General features: G+C 44.0%; 1 protein-coding gene and 1 pseudogene across 1 annotated transcript; one reads left to right on the top strand and one right to left on the bottom strand.

Annotated features, from left to right (window-relative positions):
* Positions 1 to 23,535, bottom strand: part of LOC135553804 (cilia- and flagella-associated protein 52-like) — a 34,360-nt pseudogene that overhangs the window by 8,495 nt on the left and 2,330 nt on the right.
* Positions 150 to 21,856, top strand: LOC135554331 (acyl-coenzyme A thioesterase 1-like). Its single transcript, XM_064986578.1, has 4 exons — positions 150 to 962; positions 1,575 to 1,780; positions 12,743 to 13,135; positions 16,193 to 21,856. Exons 1-4 carry the CDS (start codon positions 428 to 430, stop codon positions 16,415 to 16,417), a joined length of 1,359 nt encoding a protein of 452 aa, XP_064842650.1. The 5' UTR covers positions 150 to 427; the 3' UTR covers positions 16,418 to 21,856.

Genomic DNA, 23,535 nt, shown 5'->3' with positions numbered 1-23,535 from the left:
GACTATGATCGTGTTCGAGAGGATCAAAACCGCAATGTACCATTGCGGAATGTACCATTGAGTTCTTATGTACTGTATGATGCAAGGTGATTTGTAGATCGGCAGTCAACAGTTGTTATTTTGATGCTCTCGAACACGGCCAATGATACTTCGCCATATTTGGTGGTTCGTGGAATGGTCATGGCTAGAAGGGATGTCGCGAAGACAGTATGCTGTGGCTACAGCTTTTGTCAAATTAACGTCAAAAGTGCATATTAGCTAACCCTTAACTATATTCCTAACCTGCTATGTTAATTCTCATAACCAACGAAAAGTGAACTATGACAAAAGCTGTATCCATCTAGTCAAAACCGAGTGGAAATTTCAACCGGATGCTTCAGATTTATACATCCGGTGAAACATCTGGCTACTTGTTCTATCTGTGGCCATGTTGCACCAACGGGCTTACCGTGAAGTTATCTCAAAAATATGGTTTATTCGGTTTCAAACAACACTGAGGTCGAGTTCGCAACAGGTTTGCGTCCGCCTTCTCCCCAGCTCTGGCTGTTTCTTCGACGAACCGGTGCACGTGAAGGTAGATGGACTTTCTCCCCACCAGAAAGTAGAGTTGAGATCCAAACTCAAGGACGATAAAGGGGTAATGTTCAGAGCTTCCGCTCTGGTCGCTGCAGATGCTAACGGACAGGTGGACCTGTGTCGCTCTCCCTCTCTGGGCGGCAGCTACACGGGAGTTGAATCCATGGGCTTGTTTTGGGCCATGACGGCCGAGACTCCACACAGCAAACTGTTAAAAAAAAATGTTTTGGGTTCAATGATGGTTGACATAGAAGTGCTGCATGGGGACACAGGTGAGCTCTTGGCCACAGAGACCAATGAGAGGCGGTTCATGATGGAAGGGGTAAGGAGAATACCGTTGGGCTTGAAAGAAGGGAGAATTCGGGGAGTCCTCTTTCTACCACCCGGTTAGTAGGCAATTCAAAATGCCCTGAAGTGGGAAATTAGATTTTTGTGTCTATGGGACCAGGATTAAGTTCTAAGGAAATAGAAATCCATAGATTTTTATGTACTGTATCCATGCCTGTTTAACGAAAGGGTCTATATTATAATTAAAAGTGTCTGAATATTTTGTTGTGAACTCTCCTAAGAAAAGCACAACTTACAGTTTAGAAGGCCTTTAAACTTATGCCTTGATCACACGGACAGCGTCATTGCATTGTGCAAAATGGTACTGTGTGTGCAACAAAAGTTCAATATTCACCTTCTGCTACCATTTCTGTCATGCCCTCTACACATTCAGTTTGATGCATACGCTCAATAAATCCAACATATGCACCACCCAGAGTGCACTGCAACTGCGTTTGCAACGCAATGCTGCAAGGCAAACTTCAGGTGTACCAAAATCCAATGACGCTGTCGGTATGATCAAGGCATTAGATAACAAAGCCTACTTTGCATTGCATAGGTTTTATATATTTAGGCCAGAAAGCATCTCCACCTGCAGTGAGTGACAAAACAGTACTACATTTCTGTTATTCTCTTTCTCCTATTCCTCTTTTATTCTCCAAACCTCACAGGGCTGGGTCCATTCCCCGGTGTACTGGATGTGTATACTCTGGGTGGAGGTATATCAGAGGTCCGGGCCAGTCTTCTGGCTAACAAAGGCTTTGTGGTTCTGGCTCTGGCCTACTATGGCTTCCAGGACCTGCCCAGAACCGTGCCCAAATACTTTGACCTGGAGTACTTTGAAGAGGCTATCACTTTCCTGAGGCAACAGCCACAGGTTAGTGGAGGAAGAAGATCAGTGCCTGAACTCATAAAACATCTGAGTATAGGAGTGCTGATCTAGGAACAGGTTCCTCATGTCCATATAATGTCCAGCACTCTTAACTCTGACACATTGTGAATATAGGCCATTTGTTCCATGAGAAGACAATGTCACCTTGAGGTTCCTCTCACTATGCTTCAATATTTTGTTAGCTATGGTAAATGCTACTATCTAGTGGCTTCTGTTTGCTCTACACCAGGGGTTCTCCAACTTTTTGGGGGCGGGACCCCATTTGTGTTAGCAAATTCATCAGGGACCACCCAACAGAGGTGAGACCAAGTCCTAAGCAAGTCTTATCTTTCGAGTCTCTGGTCAAGTCCCAAGTAATGATGGGGAAGTCTCAAGTAAAGTTCCAAATTTAATAGCTCAGGTCAAGTCACAAGTCCCTAATTTTGGGTTTTGAGTCCTTAAGTCAATGGTTAAGTGTTTTATGCCAATTTCATTGAAATTGCAATACATCAGTGATTTTTGACCCACATGTTTGACAAACTGCACCCCCCTCCCCCCACTACAAAAATATTATTTTAGGAACGATGATGCAGAGGTAGCACCACAGGGTCCAGAGTGGTGGGGCAAATTGTTTCCCCTGGGGCTTTTCCTAATCTGGTAACCTAATCAAATCAAATTTTACGAGTCATATTCGCCGACTACAACAGGTGTAGACCTTACAGTGAAATGCTTACGTACTAGCCCCTGACCAACAATGCAGTTAAAAAAATATATAGATAAGAAGAGGGAAGTAAAGAGCAGCAGTAAAATAACACGAGAGAGACTATTTACAGGGGGTACCGATACAGAGTCAATGTGCGGGGGCACCGGTTAGTTGAGGTAGTATGTACATGTAGGTAGAGTTATTAAAGTTACTATGCATAGATTACAACAGAGTAGTAGTGGTGTAGGAGGGGATGGGCGGGCACTGCAAATAGTCTGGGTAGCCATTTGACTAGATGTTCAGGAGTCTTATGGCTCGGGGGTAGAAGCTGTTTAGAAGCCTCTTGAACCTAGACTTGGCGCTCTGGTACCGCTTGCCGTGCCGTAGCAGAGAGAACAGTCTATGACTAGGGTGACTGGAGTCTTTTACAATTTTTAGGGCCTTCCTCTGACACCGCCTGGTATAGAGGTCCTGGATGGCAGGAAGCTTGGCCCCAGTGATGTACTGGGCCGTACACACTACCCAATGTCGTGCCTTGCGGTCAGAGGCCGTGCAGTTGCCATACCAGGCAGTGATGAAACCAGTCCGGATGCTCTCGATGGTGCAGCTGTATAACATTTTGAGGATCTGAGGACCCATGCCAAATCTCTTTAGGTTTTGTCATGCCCTCTTCGCGAATGTCTTGGTGTGCTTGGACCATGTTATTTTGTTGGTGATGTGGATACCCAAGGAACTTGAAGCTCTCAAACTGTTCCACTGCAGCCACATCGATGAGAATGAGTGCGTGCTTGATCCTCTTTTTCCTGTACTCCACAATCATCTCCTTTGTCTTGATCACATTGAGAGAGAGGTTGTTGTCCTGGCACCACACGGCCAGGTCTATGACCTCCTCGCTATAGGTTTTCTCGTCATTGTCAGTGATCACAGTTGTGTCATCAGCCAATATAATGATGGTGTTGTAGTGCCTGGCCGTGCAGTCATGAGTGAACAGGGAGTACAGGAGGGGACTGAGCACGCACCCCTGAGAGGTCCCTGTGTTGAGGATCAGCGTGGCGGATGTGTTGTTACCTACACTTACCGCCTGGGGCTGCCCGTCAGGAAGTCCTGGTAATCTGTCTGGCCCTGTGGCCTTGTGAATGTTGACCTGTTTAAAGGTCTTACTCACATCGGCTGCGGAGAGCGTGATCACACAGTCTTCCGGAACAGCTGGTGCGCATGTTTCAGTGTTATTTGCCTCGGAGCGAGCATAGAAGTAGTTTAGCTCCTCTGGTAGGCTTGTGACACTGGGCAGCTCTCGGCAGTGCTTCCCTTTGTAGTCTGTAATGGTTTGCAAGCCCTGCCATATCCGACGAGCGTCCGACCCGGTGTAGTATGATTCAAGCTTAGTCCTGTATTGACACTTTGCTTGTGATGGTTCGTCGGACGGCATAGCGGGATTTCTTATAAGCTTCTGGGTTAGAGTCCCGCTCCTTGAAATTGGCAGCTCTAGCCTTTAGCTCAGTGTGGATGCTGCCTGTAATCTATGGCTTCTGGTCGGGTATGTACGTAGTACGGTCACTGTGGGGACGACGTCACAGATGCACTTATTGATGATGTCAATGACTGATCTGGCGTACTCCTCAATGCCATCGGCGGAATCCCGGAACATATTCCAGTCTGTGCTAGCAAAACAGTCCTGTAGCTTAGCATCTGTGTCCTCTGACCACTTTTTTATTGGATCTAGTCACTGGTGTCTCCTGCTTTAATTTTTGCTTTTAAGCAGGAATCAGGAGGATATAATTATGGTCAGATTTGCCAAATGGAGGGCGAGGGAGAGCTTTGTATGCATTTCTGTGTGTGGAGTATAGGTGGTCCAGAGTTCTTTTTCCTCTGGTTGCACATACAACATGATAATAGAAGTTTGGTAAAAACGGATTTAAGTTTCCCTGCATTAACGTCCCCGGCTACTAGGAGCGCCACCTCTGGGTGAGCGTTTTCTTGTTTGCTTATGGCGGAATACAGCTCATTCAATGCTATGTTAGTGCCAGCCTCTGACTGACTGTGGTGGTATGTAAACAGCTCCAAAGAATACAGATTAAATCTCTCTTCGGTAGGTAGTGTGGTCTACAGGTTATCATGAGATCCTCTACCTCAGGGAAGCAATAGCTCGAGACTTCCTTAGATATCGTGCACCAGCTGTTGATTACAAAAATACATAGACCGCCGCCCCTTGTCTTATCAGACGCCGCTGTTCTGTCCTGCCGGTACATCGTATGACCAGCCAGCTGTATGTTGATTTTGTCATCGTTCAGCCACAACTCCGTGAAGCATAAGATGTTAGTTTTTTTTATGTCCCGTTGGTAGTTTAATCTTCCACATAACTTGTCGATTTTATTGTCCAAAGATAGCACATTTGCTTGCAGAATGGAGGGAAGTGGGGATTTATTCCATCCCTTTTTCTCCGCCGCCTCTTCACGCAGATCACAGGGACCGGGGCCAGTTTCAGAGGAAGCAGTATGTCCTTTGCGTCGGACTCGTCAGAGTCATGAAAGGAAAACAATTATTCTGCTTGTCCGTGGTGAGTAATCGCAGTCCGGATGTCTAGAAGTTATTTTTGGTCATAAGTGACTAGCTGCAACATTATGTAAAAAAAAACATTTTATAAACAAACAAACAAAAAAACACAATCGGCTGGGGGCACGTAAAACGTCTGTCTTCTTCTCCGGCACCATCTTGACCAGGTATAAATCAGCAACCTATTGGGCAGTGTTTTCCAAACTCAGTCCTCCGGACCCCAAAGGGTGCACAGCTGATTCAAAAGATCAAATCTTAATGATTACTAGGGCCACAACTGAAATGTCCACCACTTGGGGTCTCGAAGACCAAGTTTGAGGAACTCTGATGTATGGTCTGACAGTAATTTTTCTTTAGTAGTTGTAAAAAGGCATTTACAGTACGTTCGCAAAGTATTCAGACCCCTTGACTTTCTCCACTTGTTATATTACAGCCTTATTCTGAAACAGATTTTAAAAATGAATCCTTCATTAATCTACACACAAAAAACATACCTTTACATACTGTTGAAGTTTACATACACCTTAGCCAAATACATTTAAACTCAAATACATTTTCACAATTCCTGACATTTAATCGTAGTAAAAATTCATTTTTTAAGTCAGTTAGGATCACCACTTTATTTTAAGAATGAAATGTCAGAATAATAGTGGAGAAAGGATTTATTTCAGCTTTTATTTCTTTCATCACATTCCCAGTGGGTCAGAAGTTTACATACACTCACTTAGTATTTGGTAGCATTGCCTTTAAATTGTTTGACTTGGGTCAAACGTTTCGGGTAGCCTTCCACAAGCTTCCCACAATAAGTTGGGTGAATTTTGGCCCATTCTTCCTAACAGAGCTCATGTAAGTGAGTCAGGATTGTAGGCCTCCTTGCTCACACATGCTTTTTCAGTTCTGCCCACAAATTGTCTATAGGATTGAGGTCAGGGCTTTGTGATGGTCACTCCAATACCTTGACTTTGTTGTCCTTAACTTTGAAAGTATGCTTGGGGTCATTGTCCACTTGGAAGACCCATTTGCGACCAAGCTTTAACTTCCTGACTGATGTCTTGAGATGTTGCTTCAATATATCCACGTAATTTTACATCCTCATGATGCCATCTATTTTGTGAAGTGCACCAGTCCCTCCTGCACCAAAGCACCCCCACAACCTGATGCTGCCACCCCCATGCTTCACAGTTGGGATGATGTTCTTCGGTTTGCAAGCCTCCCCCTTTTTCCTCCAAACATAACAATGGACATTATGGCCAAACAGTTCTATTTTTGTTTCATCAGACCAGAGGACATTTCTCCAAAAGGTACGATCTTTGTCCCAATGTAAAGTTGCAAACCGTAGGCTTTTTTTATGGCGGTTTTAGAGCAGTGGCTTCTGCCTTGCTGAGCGACCTTTCTGGTTACTTCGATATAGGACTTGTTTTACTGTGGATATAGATACTTTGTACCTGTTTCCTCCAGCATCTTCACAAGGTCCTTTGCTTCTGTTCTGGGATTGATTTGCACCTTTCACACCAAGGTAAGTTCATCTCTAGGAGACAGAACGCGTCTCCTTCCTGAGCGGTATGAAGGCTGCGTGGTCCCATGGTGTTTATACTTGCATACTATTGTCTGTACAGATGAACGTGGTACCTTCAGGAGTTTGGAAATTACTCACAGGGATGAACCAGACTTGTAGAGGTGTACAATTTACTTTCTGCAGTCTTGGCTGATTTTATTTTATTTTTTTATATTTTTTTCCCATGATGTCAAGCATAGAGCCACATCACTATGAAATACATCCACAGGTACACCTCCAATTGACTCAAATTGTGTCAATTAGCCTATCAGAAGCTTCTAAAGCCATGACATAATTTTCTGTTTAAGCTGTTTAAAGGCACAGTCAACTTAGTGTATGTAAACTTCTGACCCACTGGAATTGTGATGCAGTGAATTATAAGTGAAATAATCTGTCAACAATTGTTGAAAATATTACTGTCAAGGACTAAGTATATTTCTCAACCGACTATAGTTTGTTAACAAGTGGAGAAGGTGGAAAGTTTTAAGTTCCTCAGCGTACACATCACAGACAAACTGAAATGGTCCACCCACACAGACAGCGTGGTGAAGGCGGCGCAGCAGCGCCTCTTCAACCTCAGGAGGCTGAAGAAATTTGGCTTGTCACCAAAAGCACTCACAAACTTTTACAGATGCACAATCAAAAGCATCCTGTTGGGCTGTATCACCGCCTGGTACGGCAACTGCTCCGCCCACAACCGTAAGGCTCTCCAGAGGGTAGTGAGGTCTGCACAATGCATCACTGGGGGCAAACTACCTGCCCTCCAGGACACCTACACCACCCGATGTCACAGGAAGTGCCAAAAAGATCATCAAGGACATCAACCACCTGAGCCACTGCCTGTTCACCCCGCTATCATCCAGAAGGCGAGGTCAGTACAGGGGCATCAAAGCCGGAACTGAAAAACAGCTTCTATCTCAATACCATCAGACTGTTAAACAGCCATCACTAACATTGAGTGGCTGCTGCCAACATCCTGACTCATCTCTAGCCACTTTAAACAATGTTACTTTATATAATGTGTACATACCCTACATTACTTATCTCATACGTATATACTGTACTATATACCATCTACTGCATCTTGCCTATGCCGTTCGGCCATCGCTCATCCATATATTTATATGTACATATTCTTATTAATTCCTTTACACTGTATAAGTAAGGTAGTTGTGAAATTGTTAGATATTACTGCATGATCGGAACTAGATGCACAAGCATTTCGATACACTCGCATCATCTGCTAACCATGTGTATGTGACCAATAAAATTTGATTTGACAAGAAATTTGTGAAGTGGATGAAACACTCAGTTTGGAGTCGTTTATGTTTTAAAACTCGTTTATGTAAACTTCCGACTTCACTGTAAGTATTCAGACCCTTTGCTATGATACTCGAAATTGAGTTCAGGTATATCCTCCTTCCATTGATCATCCTTGATGTTTCTACAACTTGATTGGATTCCACCTGTGGTAAATTCAATTGATTGGACATGATTTGGAAAGGTACACACCTATCTTTATTAGGTCCCACAGTTGACAGTGCATGTCAGAGCAAAAACCAAGCCATGAGATCGAAAGTAATGGTCTGTAGAGCTCCGAGACAGGATTGTGTCAGGCATAGATCTGGGGAAGGATAACAAAACATGTCTGCAGCATTGACGTTTCCCAAGAACTCCGTGGCATCCATCATTCTTAAATGGAAGAAGTTTGGAAACACCAAGACTCTTCCTAGAGCTGGCTGCCTGGCCAAACTGAGCCATCGGGGGAAAAGGGCCTTGGTTAGCTCCAGTGTTCCTTTATCGAGATGGGAGAACCTTCCAGAACGACAAGCATTTCTGCAGCACTCCACCAATCAGGTTTTTATGGTAGTGGCCAGACAAACCACTCCTCAGTAACAGGCACCTGACAGCCTGCTTGGAGTTTGCCAAAAGGCACCTAAAGACTCTGACCATGAGAAACAAGATTCTCTGGTTTGATGAAACCAAGATTGAACTCTTTGGCCTGAATGTCAAACGTCACATCTGGAGGAAACCTGGCACCATCCCTACAGCGAAGCATGGTAGGGATATTTTTCAACGGCAGGGACTAGGAGACTCGTCAGGATTAAAGGAAAAATGAACGGAGCAGAGATCCTTGATGAAAACCTGCTCCAGAGCACTCCAGACCTCAGATTGGGGTGAAGGTTCACCTTCCAACAGGACAACGACCCCAAGCACACAGCCAAGACAACTCGGGACTGACTTCGGGATGAGTCTCAATGTCTTTGAGTGCCAGAGCCTGGACGAACCCAATCGAACATCTCTGGAGAGACCTGAACATTAGCTGTGCAGCGCCGCTCCCCATCCAACCTGACAGAACTTGAGAGGCTCTGCAGAGGAGAATGAGAGAAACTCACCAAATACCAGTGTGCCAAGCTTGTAGCATCATGCCCAAGAAGACTCAAGGCTGTAATCGCTGCCAAAGGTGCTTCAACAAAGTACTGAGTAAAGGGTCTGAATACTTGTGGTATTCAGTGTGGATTTTATCAAAACATTTATTTGGCAATATTTCTGGAAATTAGATTTGAGATTTTGTCAGCATTTTTATTTTCATTCATTTTGGTGTAGAAAATACACTGCTCAAAAAAATAAAGGGAACACTTAAACAACACAATGTAACTCCAAGTCAATCACACTTCTGTGAAATCAAACTGTCTACTTCGGAAGCAACACTGATTGACAATAAATTTCACATGCTGTTGTGCAAATGGAATAGACAACAGGTGGAAATTATAGGCAATTAGCAAGACACCCCCAATAAAGGAGTGGCTCTGCAGGTGATAACCACAGACCACTTCTCAGTTCCTATGCTTCCTGTCACTTTTGAATGCTGGCGGTGCTTTCACTCTAGTGGTAGCATGGGACGGAGTCTACAACCCACACATGGCTCAGGTAGTGCAGCTCATCCAGGATGACACATCAATGCGAGCTGTGGCAAGAAGGTTTGCTGTGTCTGTCAGCGTAGTGTCCAGAGCATGGAGGCGCTACCAGGAGACAGGCCAGTACATCAGGAGACGTGGAGGAGGCCGTAGGAGGGCAACAACCCAGCAGCAGGACTGCTACCTCCGCCTTTGTGCAAGGAGGAGCAGGAGGAGCACTGCCAGAGCCCTGCAAAATGACCTCCAGCAGGCCACATGTGCATGTGTCTGCTCAAACGGTCAGAAACAGACTCCATGAGGGTGGTATGAGGGCCCGACGTCCACAGGTGGGGGTTGTGCTTACAGCCCAACACCGTGCAGGACGTTTGGCATTTGCCAGAGAACACCAAGATTGGCAAATTCGCCACTTTGCCCTGTGCTATTCACAGATGAAAGCAGGTTCACACTGAGCATATGTGACAGGCGTGACAGTCTGGAGACGCCATGGAGAACATTCTGCTGCCTGCAACATCCTCCAGTTTGACCGGTTTGGCGGTGGGTCAGTCATGGTGTGGGGTGGCATTTCTTTGGGGGGCCGCACAGCCCTCCATGTGCTCGCCAGAGGTAGCCTGACTGCCATTAGGTACCGAGATGAGATCCTCAGACCCCTTGTGAGACCATATGCTGGTTGGCCTTGGGTTCCTCCTAATGCAAGACCATGCTAGACCTCATGTGGCTGGAGTGTGTCAGCAGTTCCTGCAAGAGGAAGGCATTGATGCTATGGACTGGCCCGCCCGTTCCCCAGACCTGAATCCAATTGAGCACATCTGGGACATCATGTCTCGCTCCATCCACCAACGTCACGTTGCACCACAGACTATCTAGGAGTTGGCGGATGCTTTAGTCCAGGTCTGGGAGGAGATCCCACATGAGACCATCCGCCACCTCATCAGGAGCATGCCCAGGCGTTGTAGGGAGGTCATACAGGCACGTGGAGGCCATACACACTACTGAGCCTCATTTTGACATGTTTTAAGGACATTACATCAAAGTTGGATCAGCCTGTAGTGTGGTTTTCCACTTTCATTTTGAGTGTGACTCCAAATCCAGACCTCCATGGGTTGATAAATTTGATTTCCATTGATCATTTGTGTGTGATTTTGTTGTCAGCACATTCAACTATGTAAAGAAAAAAGTGAAATATTCTTATTAAATATTCATTCAGATCTAGGATGTGTTGTTTTAGTGTTCCCTTTATTTTTTTGAGCAGTGTACTTTTAAAGTCACAGTAACTGAGCGTCTCAGTCCTTATACATAGAAATTCCCCCAAGGAGAATCCCGGACCCTAAGGGGACTGGAATTGGTCAAACTCGCAGTTTAATACTTTTATTCAAAATACAATTGTTACATTTTATTGGCCACATACACATATTTAGCAGATGTTATTGCGGGTGTAGCGAAATGCTTGTGTTCCTAGCTCCAACAGTGCAGGAGTATCTAACAATTCACAAATCTAAAAGTAAAAGAATGGAATATATAAATATTGGGATGAGCAATATCAGAGTGGCATTGACTACAGTGGAATAGAATACAGTATATACATATGAGATGTAAACATTATTAAAGTGACTAGTGTTCTATTATTAAAGTGACCGATGATTCCATGACTGTTCTATAGGGCAGTGGGGTTGAGTAACTGGGTGGTTTCCAGCTAGTGATGGCTATTTAACAGTCTGATGGCCTTGCGATAGAAGCTCTTTTTCAGTCTCTTGGCTCCAGCTTTGATGCAACTGCAGTGACCTCGCCTTCTCGATGTTAGCGGGGTGAACAGGCCGTGGCTCAGGTGGTTTGATCTTTTTGGCCGTCCTGTGACATCGGGTGCTGTTGGTGTCCTGGAGGGTAGGCAGTGTGCCCCCGGTGATGCGTTGTGCAGACTGCACCACCCTCTGGAGGGCCCTGCAGTTGCGGGCCGTGCAGTTGCTGTACCAGGTGGTGATACAGCCCGACAGGATGCTCTCAATTGTGCATCTGTAACAGTTTGAGTGTCTTAGGGGCCCAGACAAATTTCTTCAGCCTCTAACAGTGATGCTGTTGTGCCTTCAACACACTGTCTTTGTGGGTGGATCATTTCAGATGGTCAGTGATGTGTACGCTGAGGAACTTGATGATTGAGTTGGAGGCGTGCATGACCACTCGGTCATAGGTAAACAGGTTGTACAGGAGGGAGCTGAGCATGCACCCTTGTGGGGCCCCCGTGTTGAGGATTAGTGAAGTGGAGATGTTGTTTCCTACCTTCACCACCCGGGGGAGGCCTGTCAGGATGTCCAGGACCCAATTTCACAGGGCGTGGTTCAGACCCAGGGCCCCGAGCTTAATGATGAGCTTGGAGGGTACTATGGTGTTGAAAGCTGAGCTATAGTCAATGAACAGCATTTTTACATCGGTATTCCTCTTGTCCAGATGGGAAAGTGCAGTGCGATGGCGATTGCATCTTCTGTGGATCTATTGGGGCGGTAAGCTAATTGAAGAAGGGTCAAGCGTGTCATGAAGGTAGAGGTGATATGATTCTTAACTAGCCTCTCAAAGCACTTCATGATGACAGAAATTAGTGCTACGGGGTGATAGTAATTTAGTTCAGTTACCTTTGCTTTCTTGGGTACAGGAACAATGATGGACATCTTGAAGTAAGTGCGGACAGCAGACTGGGATAGGGAGAGATTGAATATGTACGTTAACACTCCAGCCAGCTGGTTTGCTCATGTTCTGAGGACGCGGCGAGGGATGCCGTCTGGTCCGGCAGCCTTGCGAGGGTTAACACGCTTAACTGTCTTACTCACGTCGGCCACGGAGAACGAGAGCCCACAGTCCTCGGGAGCGGTCCGCGTCAGTGGCACTGTGTTATCCTCAAAGCGGGCAAAGGTGTTCAGCTTGTCTGGGAGCCAGATGTTGGTGACCGTGACGTGGCTGGTTTTCCAATTGTAATTGTCTGTAGACACTGCTACATACGTCTTGTCTGAGCTGTTGAATTGCGACTCCACTTTCTCTGTACTGTCGTTTTTTCTTGTTTGATTGCCTTGTGGAGGGAATAACTACACTGTTTGTATTCAATCATATTCCCAGTCACCTTTCCATGGTTAATTGCGGTCATGACTTTCTACATTAAAGGGGAGGTTAACTTGGCCCCGACAATTGATCTGGTATGTTTTTTATGCTTTAACCCCTGTGACAATAAAACATATTTTGTTATATTGTTTTTATAGGTACAGGGTCCAGGAATAGGAATCCTGTCCATCTCGAAGAGTGGGGATCTGGCTCTGTCCATGGCTTCTTTTCTCTCTGGCATCTCAGCCACAGCCTGGATCAACGGCAGCAACGCTAATATGGTGGTGCCACTGCACTACAAAGACCTCATCATCCCTTCCATCACGCCTATTGTTGAGAACGTCACCGTCTCCCCGTCCGGCATCCTTGACATCCGAGACGCCTTACCAGACCCAGAGACTGAGGTGAACCGCGGTTCCGTGATCCCAATAGAGCGTTCCAGTTCTAGGTTCCTCTTTGCCGCCTCTGAGGACGACAGGAACTGGAACAGCTGTCTCTTCGCTGAACAGGCCGCCGCCCGGCTGAGGCATCATGGGAAAGAGAACTTTGAGGTAAGGAAATAAACCTGAACACAAACATTTTGATAGCAAAAAGTTTAATCAAGTACTATTAGATAAACACATGTTTCAGCCTAAACTGCCTTTACTCAATAGCAGGGGTTGAAACTGAAATTATTCTTCCAATAGTTTCGTTCTGAACAGAACCTCTATTTATTTTGTTCCGTTCCATTGTAATAAAGTTAGTTTACTGAATTATATACTAGCTAGATGCTTATGGAGGATCGGCTAATATGGAGGAACTTTGAGCGTCAGAGTTGTCTCAATGACGTGATAACTATAGTATTCTTAACTAGCCTAAACTAGCTGGCAGGCAGACACTGAAAGGCAGAGACACTCTTTTGATTTGAACAAAACCTTCCATACATACAATGCCTTCAGAAAGTATTTATACTCCTTGTCTTATTCCACATTAAATGTATTTTTTCCCCCCACCCATTTACAATTGGGGTAGAATTATTATTATATTATATTAACTATATTTTATAGATTGAACTTGAATATGACAACTTTCAGGATGAATCAAAACATTTTTTTTTAGTAATCAATATATTTAGTGCGTAAAGACTCTCCAAACAAGTTTGGATTTTTATTCATACAAACTTTCCTAACACTAAAATGTGCCTTAAATAATCTACAAAATCAGAGTATTTTTTTTAAATCTGCCAGTTGGTGCTGAAATGGAGACAAATATACATACAGTGCATTCGGAAAGTATTCAGACCCCTTGACCTTTTCCACAGTTTGTTACATTACAGCCTTATTGTAAAATGGATTAAAGTTTTTCCCCCTCATCAATCTACACACTAACCCATAAAGACAAAGTAAAAACTGTTTTATTTGTGCAAATGTATTTTTAAATAATGATTACATTTGCATAAGTATTTAAACGTATTACTCAGTACTTTGATGCACCTTTTGGCAGCGATTACAGCCTCAAGTCTTCTTGGATATGAGGTTACAAGCTTGGCACACCTGTATTTGGGGAGTTTCTCCCATTCTTCTCTGCAGATCCTCTCAAGCTCTGCCAGGTTGGATGGGGAGCGTCACTGCATAGCTATTTTCAGGTCTCTCCAGAGATGTTCGATCGGGTTCAAGTCCGGGCTCTGGCTGTGCCACTCAAAGACTTGTCCCGAAGCCACTCTTGCGTTTTCTTGGCTGTGTGCTTAGGGTCGTTGTCTTGTTGCCCCAATCTGAGGTCCTGAGCACTCTGAAGCAGTTTTTCATCAAGGATCTCTCTGTACTTTGCTCCATTCATCTTTCCCTCGATCCTGACTAGTCTCCCAGTCTCTGCCGTTGAAAAACATCCCCACAGCATGATGCTGCCACCACCATGCTTCACCGTTGGGATGGCGTAAAGCTGCAGAATGCTGTGGTAGCCATGCTGGTTAAGTGTGCCTTGAATTCAAAATAAATCACTGACAGTTTCACCAGCAAAGCACTTTCACACCACCTCCATGTTTCATGGTGGGAACTACACATGCTGAGATCATCCGTTCACCTACTCTGCGTTCCACAAAGACACGGCGGTTGGAACCAAAAATCTCCAATTTGGACTCATCAGACCAAAGGACAGATTTTCACCGGTCTAATGTTCATTGCTCGTGTTTCTTGCTCCAACAAGTCTCCTCTTATTGGAGTCCTTTGGTAGTGTTTTCTTTGCAGCAATTCAACCATGAAGGCCTGATTCACGCAGTCTCCTCTGAACAGTTGATGTTGATGTCCGTTACTTTAACTCCTAAGCATTTATTTGGGCTGCAATTTCTGAGGCTGGTAACTCCTAATGAACTTATCCTCTGCAGCAGAAGTAACTCTGGGTCTTCCTTTCCTGTGGCGGTCCTCATAGAGATTGATGGTTTTTGTGACTGCCCTTGAAGAAACGTTCAAAGTTCTTAATTCTCCGCATTGACTGACCTTCATATCTTAAAGTAATGATGGACTGTCATTTAACTTTGCTTATTTGAGCTGTTCTTGCCATAATATGGACTTGGTCTTTTACCAAATAAGGCCCTCTTCTGTATACCACGTTTACCTTATCACAACACAACTGATTGGCTGAAACGCATTAGTGTCTGGAGTGTGCAAAGCTGTCAAGGCAAAGGGTAGCTACTTTGAAGATTCTTAAATATAAAATACATGTAGATTTGTTTCACACTTTTGGTTACTACATGATCCCATATGCGTTATTTCATAGTATTGTTATCTTCACTATTCTACAATGTAGAAAATAGTACAAATAAAGAAACCCTTGAATGAGTAGGTGTCCTGTGGTGGAATTATTGTAATCAAAAAGAGACTTTTAGATTTCTTCAAACAATTAAACTTTATTATTTAATTACTGCAGTAATGGAGCTGGTCGGTAATCACCCCTGGAGGTGATCACTGAGAACTCAACGAGCTGGTTTGAGCCACAGCATTTAGCAAAGCCCATCCTCCTTTAGTCTACATGACAAAGAACAGTATGAAAGACACTTATAATTCACAAATGACAATCTGCTGTAAAAACTGTCCTCATTGTGTAGAGACCAAGGTCTGGCCCCCCAACTCCATACTGGAGCCATCTCCCCCTGGTACCCAGTACAGAAACATTAACTCATGCTCTGGAATGCGCTATCACCCAAAGACATCGTACATCTCCTGTCAATGTTAAATCTCCCAGAGGCCCACTTTCAGTTCACACAGACCCAATACAGTTATAAGAACCCTCTATTCTGTTGCATAAACAACCATTTTCTGCAGGTACAGCATTATAACAATGTTGCATTTTGCTCTCACAGTCAACTTCTGACTGGTACTGTACTATATACATATACAGACACAGTATATTTTTACAATAGTTATCTTTTGTTTGTTTTCCGACCCATCCTTCAGCTACCCTCAACCCCTCCCATTGATCTTTGTAGGGCTTCCAGTTGTTTCTATTTGCCATATTTTTAAACTGTGCTGTTTCAGAAACAGCTTGTTGTTGTGTATGTCTTTTCTTTAATGCTTTTGACTGCACCTTGACTTGGCGTTGGTTGATGTACTGTCCTCTTGTCATTTCACCACCAGGTGGTGATGTACCCCAGGGCGGGGCATTTTCTGGAAGTACCCTACATGCCCCACTGCCCGTCTGGCTTCCATCCCGCGGTTGGTCAAGTGGTGGTGTTTGGGGGAGAGGCTAAAGCCCACCATCAGGCTCAGCTGGACCTGTGGAGGAGGGTCCAGGCGTTCTTCAGAAAACACCTGGAGGGGAACAACACTAGCGAAAAAGCTACGTTTTATACTAGAGGGTAAGACGAGGGATTCCGTCAGGAACATTTGGCACCGGACAACATAACCGGGAAGTTTTTAATTTACCAGACATTTTAGAAATGTACTGGACATTCGTGTGCATTCAGATTCGACTACAAAGAGAGGGAGGAAGAAACTGCCCACCTGGTGAGGCAGTGCCATCAATAAACAAAGGATAGCCTATTGGCCAAATGAGCCACATTGGAATTGTCCTTAATAGCCTATAACAAATTACACAAACACTTCAGTGTTTTAGATGTGTAGCATTAGCAAACATGTATGGCCTATTGTTTTATTGGGTTTTACTTTCCTAAAACAAGTGTTCTCCTCATGGTTCAGCTGTCGGAGATTTGAGCACTAAATGCATCAGGGCATTGCATGCATATGTCTATAGGCTTAGACGTCCACCATATGATATGAATATTTAAAAAAAAATACTTGTAAAATAAGAAAGTTATTCCTTGCCCTAGAGACGGAGAGAGGAGATATGCCAGTGGCATGCTGCGACACCTCCATGCATTTGTCAGGTGATTACAGCGTCTGCAAGATATAGGTGTACAGAAGGAGGCTTATTCATTAGTTTTCAATCAGAATATTTTTTATAAAGATACTCCTATAAACAATATAATGATTAATTAACTTAATTAATTAAGGTAGGCCTAAAATGTTCTTCCTCACATGAACTTCAACTTTCAGAGTCAGTTGGAGAGTCGGTGCGCACTGCTTTCATTGTCCTGCAGCAGCCAGTTTAATAGGCCTAATAGCTGCACCAAACTTTAACAAAAGTTTCTAAACTTTATTAGGGAAATATAAAAAGTCTTTGTTTGTAGAGAAAATATGAACGGATTATTATATTGCGGTAAACACACCATTATACAGTTATATAATTATACATTATATAATTTGGCCATTGAAAAAATAAATACAATTTAACAGAATTTAAACACACTTGTGACGCAATTACCAGCAAACACTAGTGCCTACCGTACCCAACAAATGACAGCAATAGGCTAATAATATTTATTTTACAACAGGCCCACTTTTTAACCTATTTTAAACTAAATACGAAGCACACACAGATCGGACTTAAAATGAAAATGTCTCAACAGAATAATACAAAACACATTTGACATATTTCAAGAACTGGTTTAGATTAATAAATAGGCCTACACTAATAGCCATATACAATAATAGGGTAATGATAAAACAAATTATTAGAAATAAGAAAATAAATACAAGTTCCAAAATAGCGAGTTGCACAGGAGCCTGCATTTGGACGAGCCAACGTTCTTCTAATCTTTGTCTACTACAATATTAAAACTTGGTCACACAGAGGACATTCCCCTTGTAAGCTTTTCATTGTAGACTTACTTTTCCCCCCTCTAACTTTCATTTAACTTAATAACCGAAGAAGGATAGAAAAACATATGCGAGGCACAAACATTCGCTTTGCTTAGCAGAGTTCTGCTTGGAACAAACCAAACCTAGTATGTGGGCGTCTGAAAGGTTAGGTAAGGGTAGGAACGTCCCAAGGACCCCAGATGGCACTAACCCCAAGCAATAATGCGAGAAGAGGACCCCACATAAGATAATTATTGTAGTAGGTGTAGAATTGCACAATTTAGGGAATATTCAGAGGTGGAAACTTTCCGTGGGAATTAACGGAATATATGGGAATAACGGAAATATATGCAAATTGTTATTAATACCATTTTAAATGTAGATGTTTTTTGCATTGGATTATATTTACCTTATCATAAGTAGACATTATTGCAAATTATTAAATCCTTCCAATAGAAATTTTAAAAAACAATTTAGTTACAAATTGAACTTTAATTAAATGAGTTGACTCTTCACATGGAATGATTTCACTGAACAACAAAAGAAAGTGAATATTGAATGATCCCCAATGATCCATAGCATCTCCCCCCCAAAAATTCAACATACATACTGTAAAATAATAGTCTACAAACTAAAGCTTTGGTTGTCTTCCTCTCATGCTTCCATGTCTTCTCCCTGGACCTCCTCAATGTCCACCACTTGAACATCAGACTGAGAGGGCTCATCTTCACTCTCACTTTCCAACCATGTTGAGGATGGCTCGTTGTCAGGCTCAAATTTGCCCAGGTGGCCACCAATTTTTCAATCCTTGCATTGGTCAGCCTGTTGCGTGCTTTGGTGTGTGTGTTCCCAAACAAGGACCAGTTGCGCTCTGAGACGGCTGATGTTGGTGGGATTTGGAGGATGATGGAGGCAACAGGGGAAAGAGCCTCAGATCCACAAAGTCCCTTCCACCAGGTGGCTGGTGAGATATGTTGGCACGACTGCCATATTGCATCTCCATCCCAAAGCCCTTGCTTGGATGTGTGCTTCGCCAGTCTGCCAAGAACCTTGCCCTCATCCAGGCCATACAGTAGTGATGGCACCATAGGCCTTGTTGATCTCTGTACCAGACAGGATGCTCTTGCCAGCATACTTGGGTCCAACATGTACGCTGCAGCATGTTTGGGCTTCAGGCATAACTGCAGTTTCCTCTGCTTGGAGCAACAGTGAAGTGGGCAGGGCAGAATGGATTTGTTCTCTTACATCTGCAAGTAGTCTGAACATCAGACAGGATGGCATTGTCTCCCTCAATCTGTGTAATGGCTACTGCTATAGGTTTCAGGAGTTTTAGGCTGATTAACATTCTCTCCCAAAATACATCATCCAGGAGGATCCTTTTGATGGGGCTGTCCATATCGGCAGACTGCGGTATGGCCATTTCTTGGAGAGACTGCTTCTCCTTCAGGAGACTGTCAAACATGACAACACCACCCCAATGGGTGTTGCATTGCAGCTTCAATGTTGTGCTCTTATTCTTCTCACTTTCGTTTGTGTGGTAGATTGCTATAACTTGATGATCCTTCACATACCTAACCATTTCCTTGGCTCTCTTGTAGAGTTTATCTGTTGTTTTCAGTGCCATGATGTCCCTGAGGAGCAGATTCAATGCATGAGCAGCACAGCCAATGGGTGTGATGTGAGGGTAGGACTCCTCCACTTTAGAACAAGCGGCCTTCATGTTCCCAGCATTCTGTCACCAGTGGAAATACCTCAGGTGGTCCAAAGTCATTGACTGCCTTCAGCTCATCTGCAATGTAGAGACTGGTGTGTCTGTTGTTCCGTGTATCTGTGCTCTTGTAGAATACTGGTTGAGGGATGGAGATGATGTAGTTAATTATTCTACAAGCATGGACTTGTAGATGACCTGGAGCCAGTGGGTCTGGCGACGAATATGTAGCGAGGGCCAGCCAACTAGAGCATACAAGTCGCAGTGGTGGGTGGTATAAGGTGCTTTAGTGACAAAACGGATGGCACTGTGATAAACTGCATCCAGTTTGCTGAGTAGAGTGTTGGAAGCAATTTTGTAGATGACATCGCCGAAGTCGAGGATCGGTAGGATAGTCAGTTTTACTAGGGTAAGTTTGGCGGCGTGAGTGAAGGAGGCTTTGTTGCGGAATAGAAAGCCGACTCTTGATTTGATTTTCGATTGGAGATGTTTGATATGAGTCTGGAAGGAGAGTTTACAGTCTAGCCAGACACCTAGGTACTTATAGATGTCCACATATTCAAGGTCGGAACCATCCAGGGTGGTGATGCTAGTCGGGCATGCGGGTGCAGGCAGAGATCGGTTGAAAAGCATGCATTTGGTTTTACTAGCGTTTAAGAGCAGTTGGAGGCCACGGAAGGAGTGTTGTATGGCATTGAAGCTCGTTTGGAGGTTAGATCGCACAGTGTCCAAGGACGGGCCGGAAGTATATAGAATGGTGTCCCGCAGCAAGAGCAACATCATTGATATATACAGAGAAAAGAGTCGGCCCGAGAATTGAACCCTGTGGCACCCCCATAGAGACTGCCAGAGGACCGGACAGCATGCCCTCCGATTTGACACACTGAACTCTGTCTGCAAAGTAATTGGTGAACCAGGCAAGGCAGTCATCCTAAAAACCGAGGCTACTGAGTCTGCCGATAAGAATATGATGTTTGACAGAGTCGAAAGCCTTGGCAAGGTCGATAAAGACGGCTGCACAGTACTGTCTTTTATCGATGGCGGTTATGATATCGTTTAGTACCTTGAGTGTGGCTGAGGTGCACCCGTGACCGGCTCGGAAACCAGATTGCACAGCGGAGAAGGTACGGTGGGATTCGAGATGGTCAGTGACCTGTTTGTTGACTTGGCTTTCAAAGACCTTAGATAGGCAGGGCAGGATGGATATAGGTCTGTAACAGTTTGGGTCCAGGGTGTCTCCCCCTTTGAAGAGGGGGAAGACTGCGGCAGCTTTCCAATCCTTGGGGATCTCAGACGATATGAAAGAGAGGTTGAACAGGCTGGTAATAGGGGTTGCGACAATGGCGGCGGATAGTTTCAGAAATAGAGGGTCCAGATTGTCAAGCCCAGCTGATTTGTACGGGTCCAGGTTTTGCAGCTCTTTCAGAACATCTGCTATCTGGATTTGGGTAAAGGAGAACCTGGAGAGGCTTGGGCGAGGAGCTGCGGGGGGGGGGGGGCGGAGCTGTTGGCCGAGGTTGGAGTAGCCAGGCGGAAGGCATGGCCAGCCGTTGAGAAATGCTTGTTGAAGTTTTCGATAATCACGGATTTATCGGTGGTGACCGTGTTACCTAGCCTCAGTGCAGTGGGCAGCTGGGAGGAGGTGCTCTTGTTCTCCATGGACTTCACAGTGTCCCAGAACTTTTTGGAGTTGGAGCTACAGGATGTAAACTTCTGCCTGAAGAAGCTGGCCTTCGCTTTCCTGACTGACTGCCTGTATTGGTTCCTGACTTCCCTGAACAGTTGCATATCGCGGGGACTATTCGATGCTATTGCAGTCCGCCACAGGATGTTTTTGTGCTGGTCGAGGGCAGTCAGGTCTGGAGTGAACCAAGGGCTGTATCTGTTCTTAGTTCTGAATTTTTTGAACGGAGCATGCTTATCTAAAATGGTGAGGAAGTTACTTTTAACCTGTTGAAACTCTAGGGGCGCAATTTCATTTTTGGATGAAAAACGTTCCCGTTTTAAACAAGATATTTTGTCACAAAAAGATGCTCGACTATGCATATAATTGATAGCTTTCGAAAGAAAACACTCTGACGTGTCCAGAACTGCAAAGATATTTTCTGTGCGTGCCCTAGAACGTGAGCTTCAGGCAAAACCAAGATGAGACGGCATCCAGGAAATGAGCAGGATTTTTGAGGCTCTGTTTTCCATTGTCTCCTTATATGGCTGTGATTGCGAGAGGAGTAAGTCTGCCCTTTCTGTCGTTTCCCCAAGGTGTCTGCAGCATTGTGACGTATTTGTAGGCAGATCATTGGAAGATTAAATAGAAAAAATATCAAATAGTAATCTTATCTATTTTATCTGTCATTGCAAAGTTACACAGAATGTGCTCAGGAAGAGGGGGGGGGGGGGGGGGTTAGATGGTTTATCCTATGTGATTGTGCCTCAACTTTTCATGAAAAAAACACATGCTCCAGTACTGTAGAGGGTAGACATACCTAGTCCTTTGATGTAAAGAAATTATGCTAGCAAAAAGTATATTCTATGTATACACAGAACACTTCCCCTCAGTTAAAAAGAAATGGCAAAGTGGTTCTTTAAAAGTGTTGCAGTTTGATTTACTGGTACTGTAAGGTCAGCTTTGATACTTTTAATATTGGTTTCTGTTAAACCAGCATTATGTACCCAATGTCATCAATACATTATGGACTGTATTCATGAAGGACTCTGATTATCAACCCCCAAGGGAAATAATCTCTGTGGAATACCTCAAATAACAAAAATAGATGTTAGTGTGCTACTCTATGGCTTGCTCTGGTAAAGCAGTGAAAAAATCAATAAAAATAAGCTAAACATGGAGAGAGAATTTTCCAATGTGGTTTTCTGTGAAGAATTAAACATCATCCTAGATGAAGTGGGTGACAGAGACCATCTGGTTGCCTGAGTCATAGCTATGCCGTCTGCTTTAGGAACAAACAATCCCTTTGCAGAGAATACAATGCACTGTCATTGTCACTGCGTTACGCTACTATGACATCTGGCGCTAAAATATGACCAGCGGCAAGGAGATGGCGCTCACACACAACTCACTCACTGTGCGATCAATCATCCATTGTGTTTCAAAACCCATGGTAATAACTGTAAATAAATACTATGGTAGTCATTAACCAATCAGAGATGAATTCTCCCTCTAGTCTGGCACTAATTAGTCTGACCTCAGTAAATGCTCTTCTATATCCTACTGTGGTGGTGAATGTACCTTTCTGTTTGTGTCACTAGTGATGATCTGGTACTCCTCAGGCTGGTAGCAGACACTTCTAACCAGAGTATATCTGCTGCTTCTATTTGTTTCACTATTTCACTGTTTCACTTAGTTTGACAAATATAATCAAATACTATTAGTCCTTTCTTCATATCAATAGCATTGTAACCAGATTCTGTTATGAATAAACATGAGCCAAGGCGTGCAATGCTTGTGGTTTTTGAAAACGTTGTTTATCTGGTAGGCTCTAACACAGTGCAGTGGTTTCATGTCCACTAATTACCTTCTATGGCATAAAGGTATCGATAATAAAATAATTTGGTGGGTGCTTATTGTCCTATTTCATGTACAAGTGTGTATTAATATGCATGTGTGAATTGGAAATGTGTATGTTTGCATATCCCAACACTCCTTGAGACACCCTCGGAAAGTGGGGTCACGGCCAGGGTTTGCCATTATCAACGGCGACCATACTTGTATTTTGTAATGCTCATGGTTCTTTATCTCCATCATTGTTGTTTATCGTTATCTCCATGGTGCTTTATCTTCTTCTCCCTCCCCTGCAGCCTCTTTCCAGGCTGAAAGAAAACAAGACACAAAAAGTCAATGACTGGGAGAAATACAAACATGAATGCGTGACAGAAAATGTTGCTTTTCTTTCATCCGAGTTAAAAATGGCACAACTGTTGTTGCCCAACTAAATCACCACCAGAGGAGTGAACAGAGGAATGTATTTGCATTTCCAGACAGCAGACGCGGCTGATAATAGAAAGCCCCTGAGTTTCTGCTGCTAAGAAATGGACTGGGAAATCAACCACTGATGAT

Source organism: Oncorhynchus masou, chromosome 14, assembly GCF_036934945.1.
Source record: "Oncorhynchus masou masou isolate Uvic2021 chromosome 14, UVic_Omas_1.1, whole genome shotgun sequence".
In the NCBI taxonomy this organism is placed as follows: Eukaryota; Metazoa; Chordata; class Actinopteri; order Salmoniformes; family Salmonidae; genus Oncorhynchus; species Oncorhynchus masou.
The sequence above is the reverse complement of the archived record's forward strand: the minus strand, read 5'-3'. Positions and strand labels throughout refer to the sequence as shown.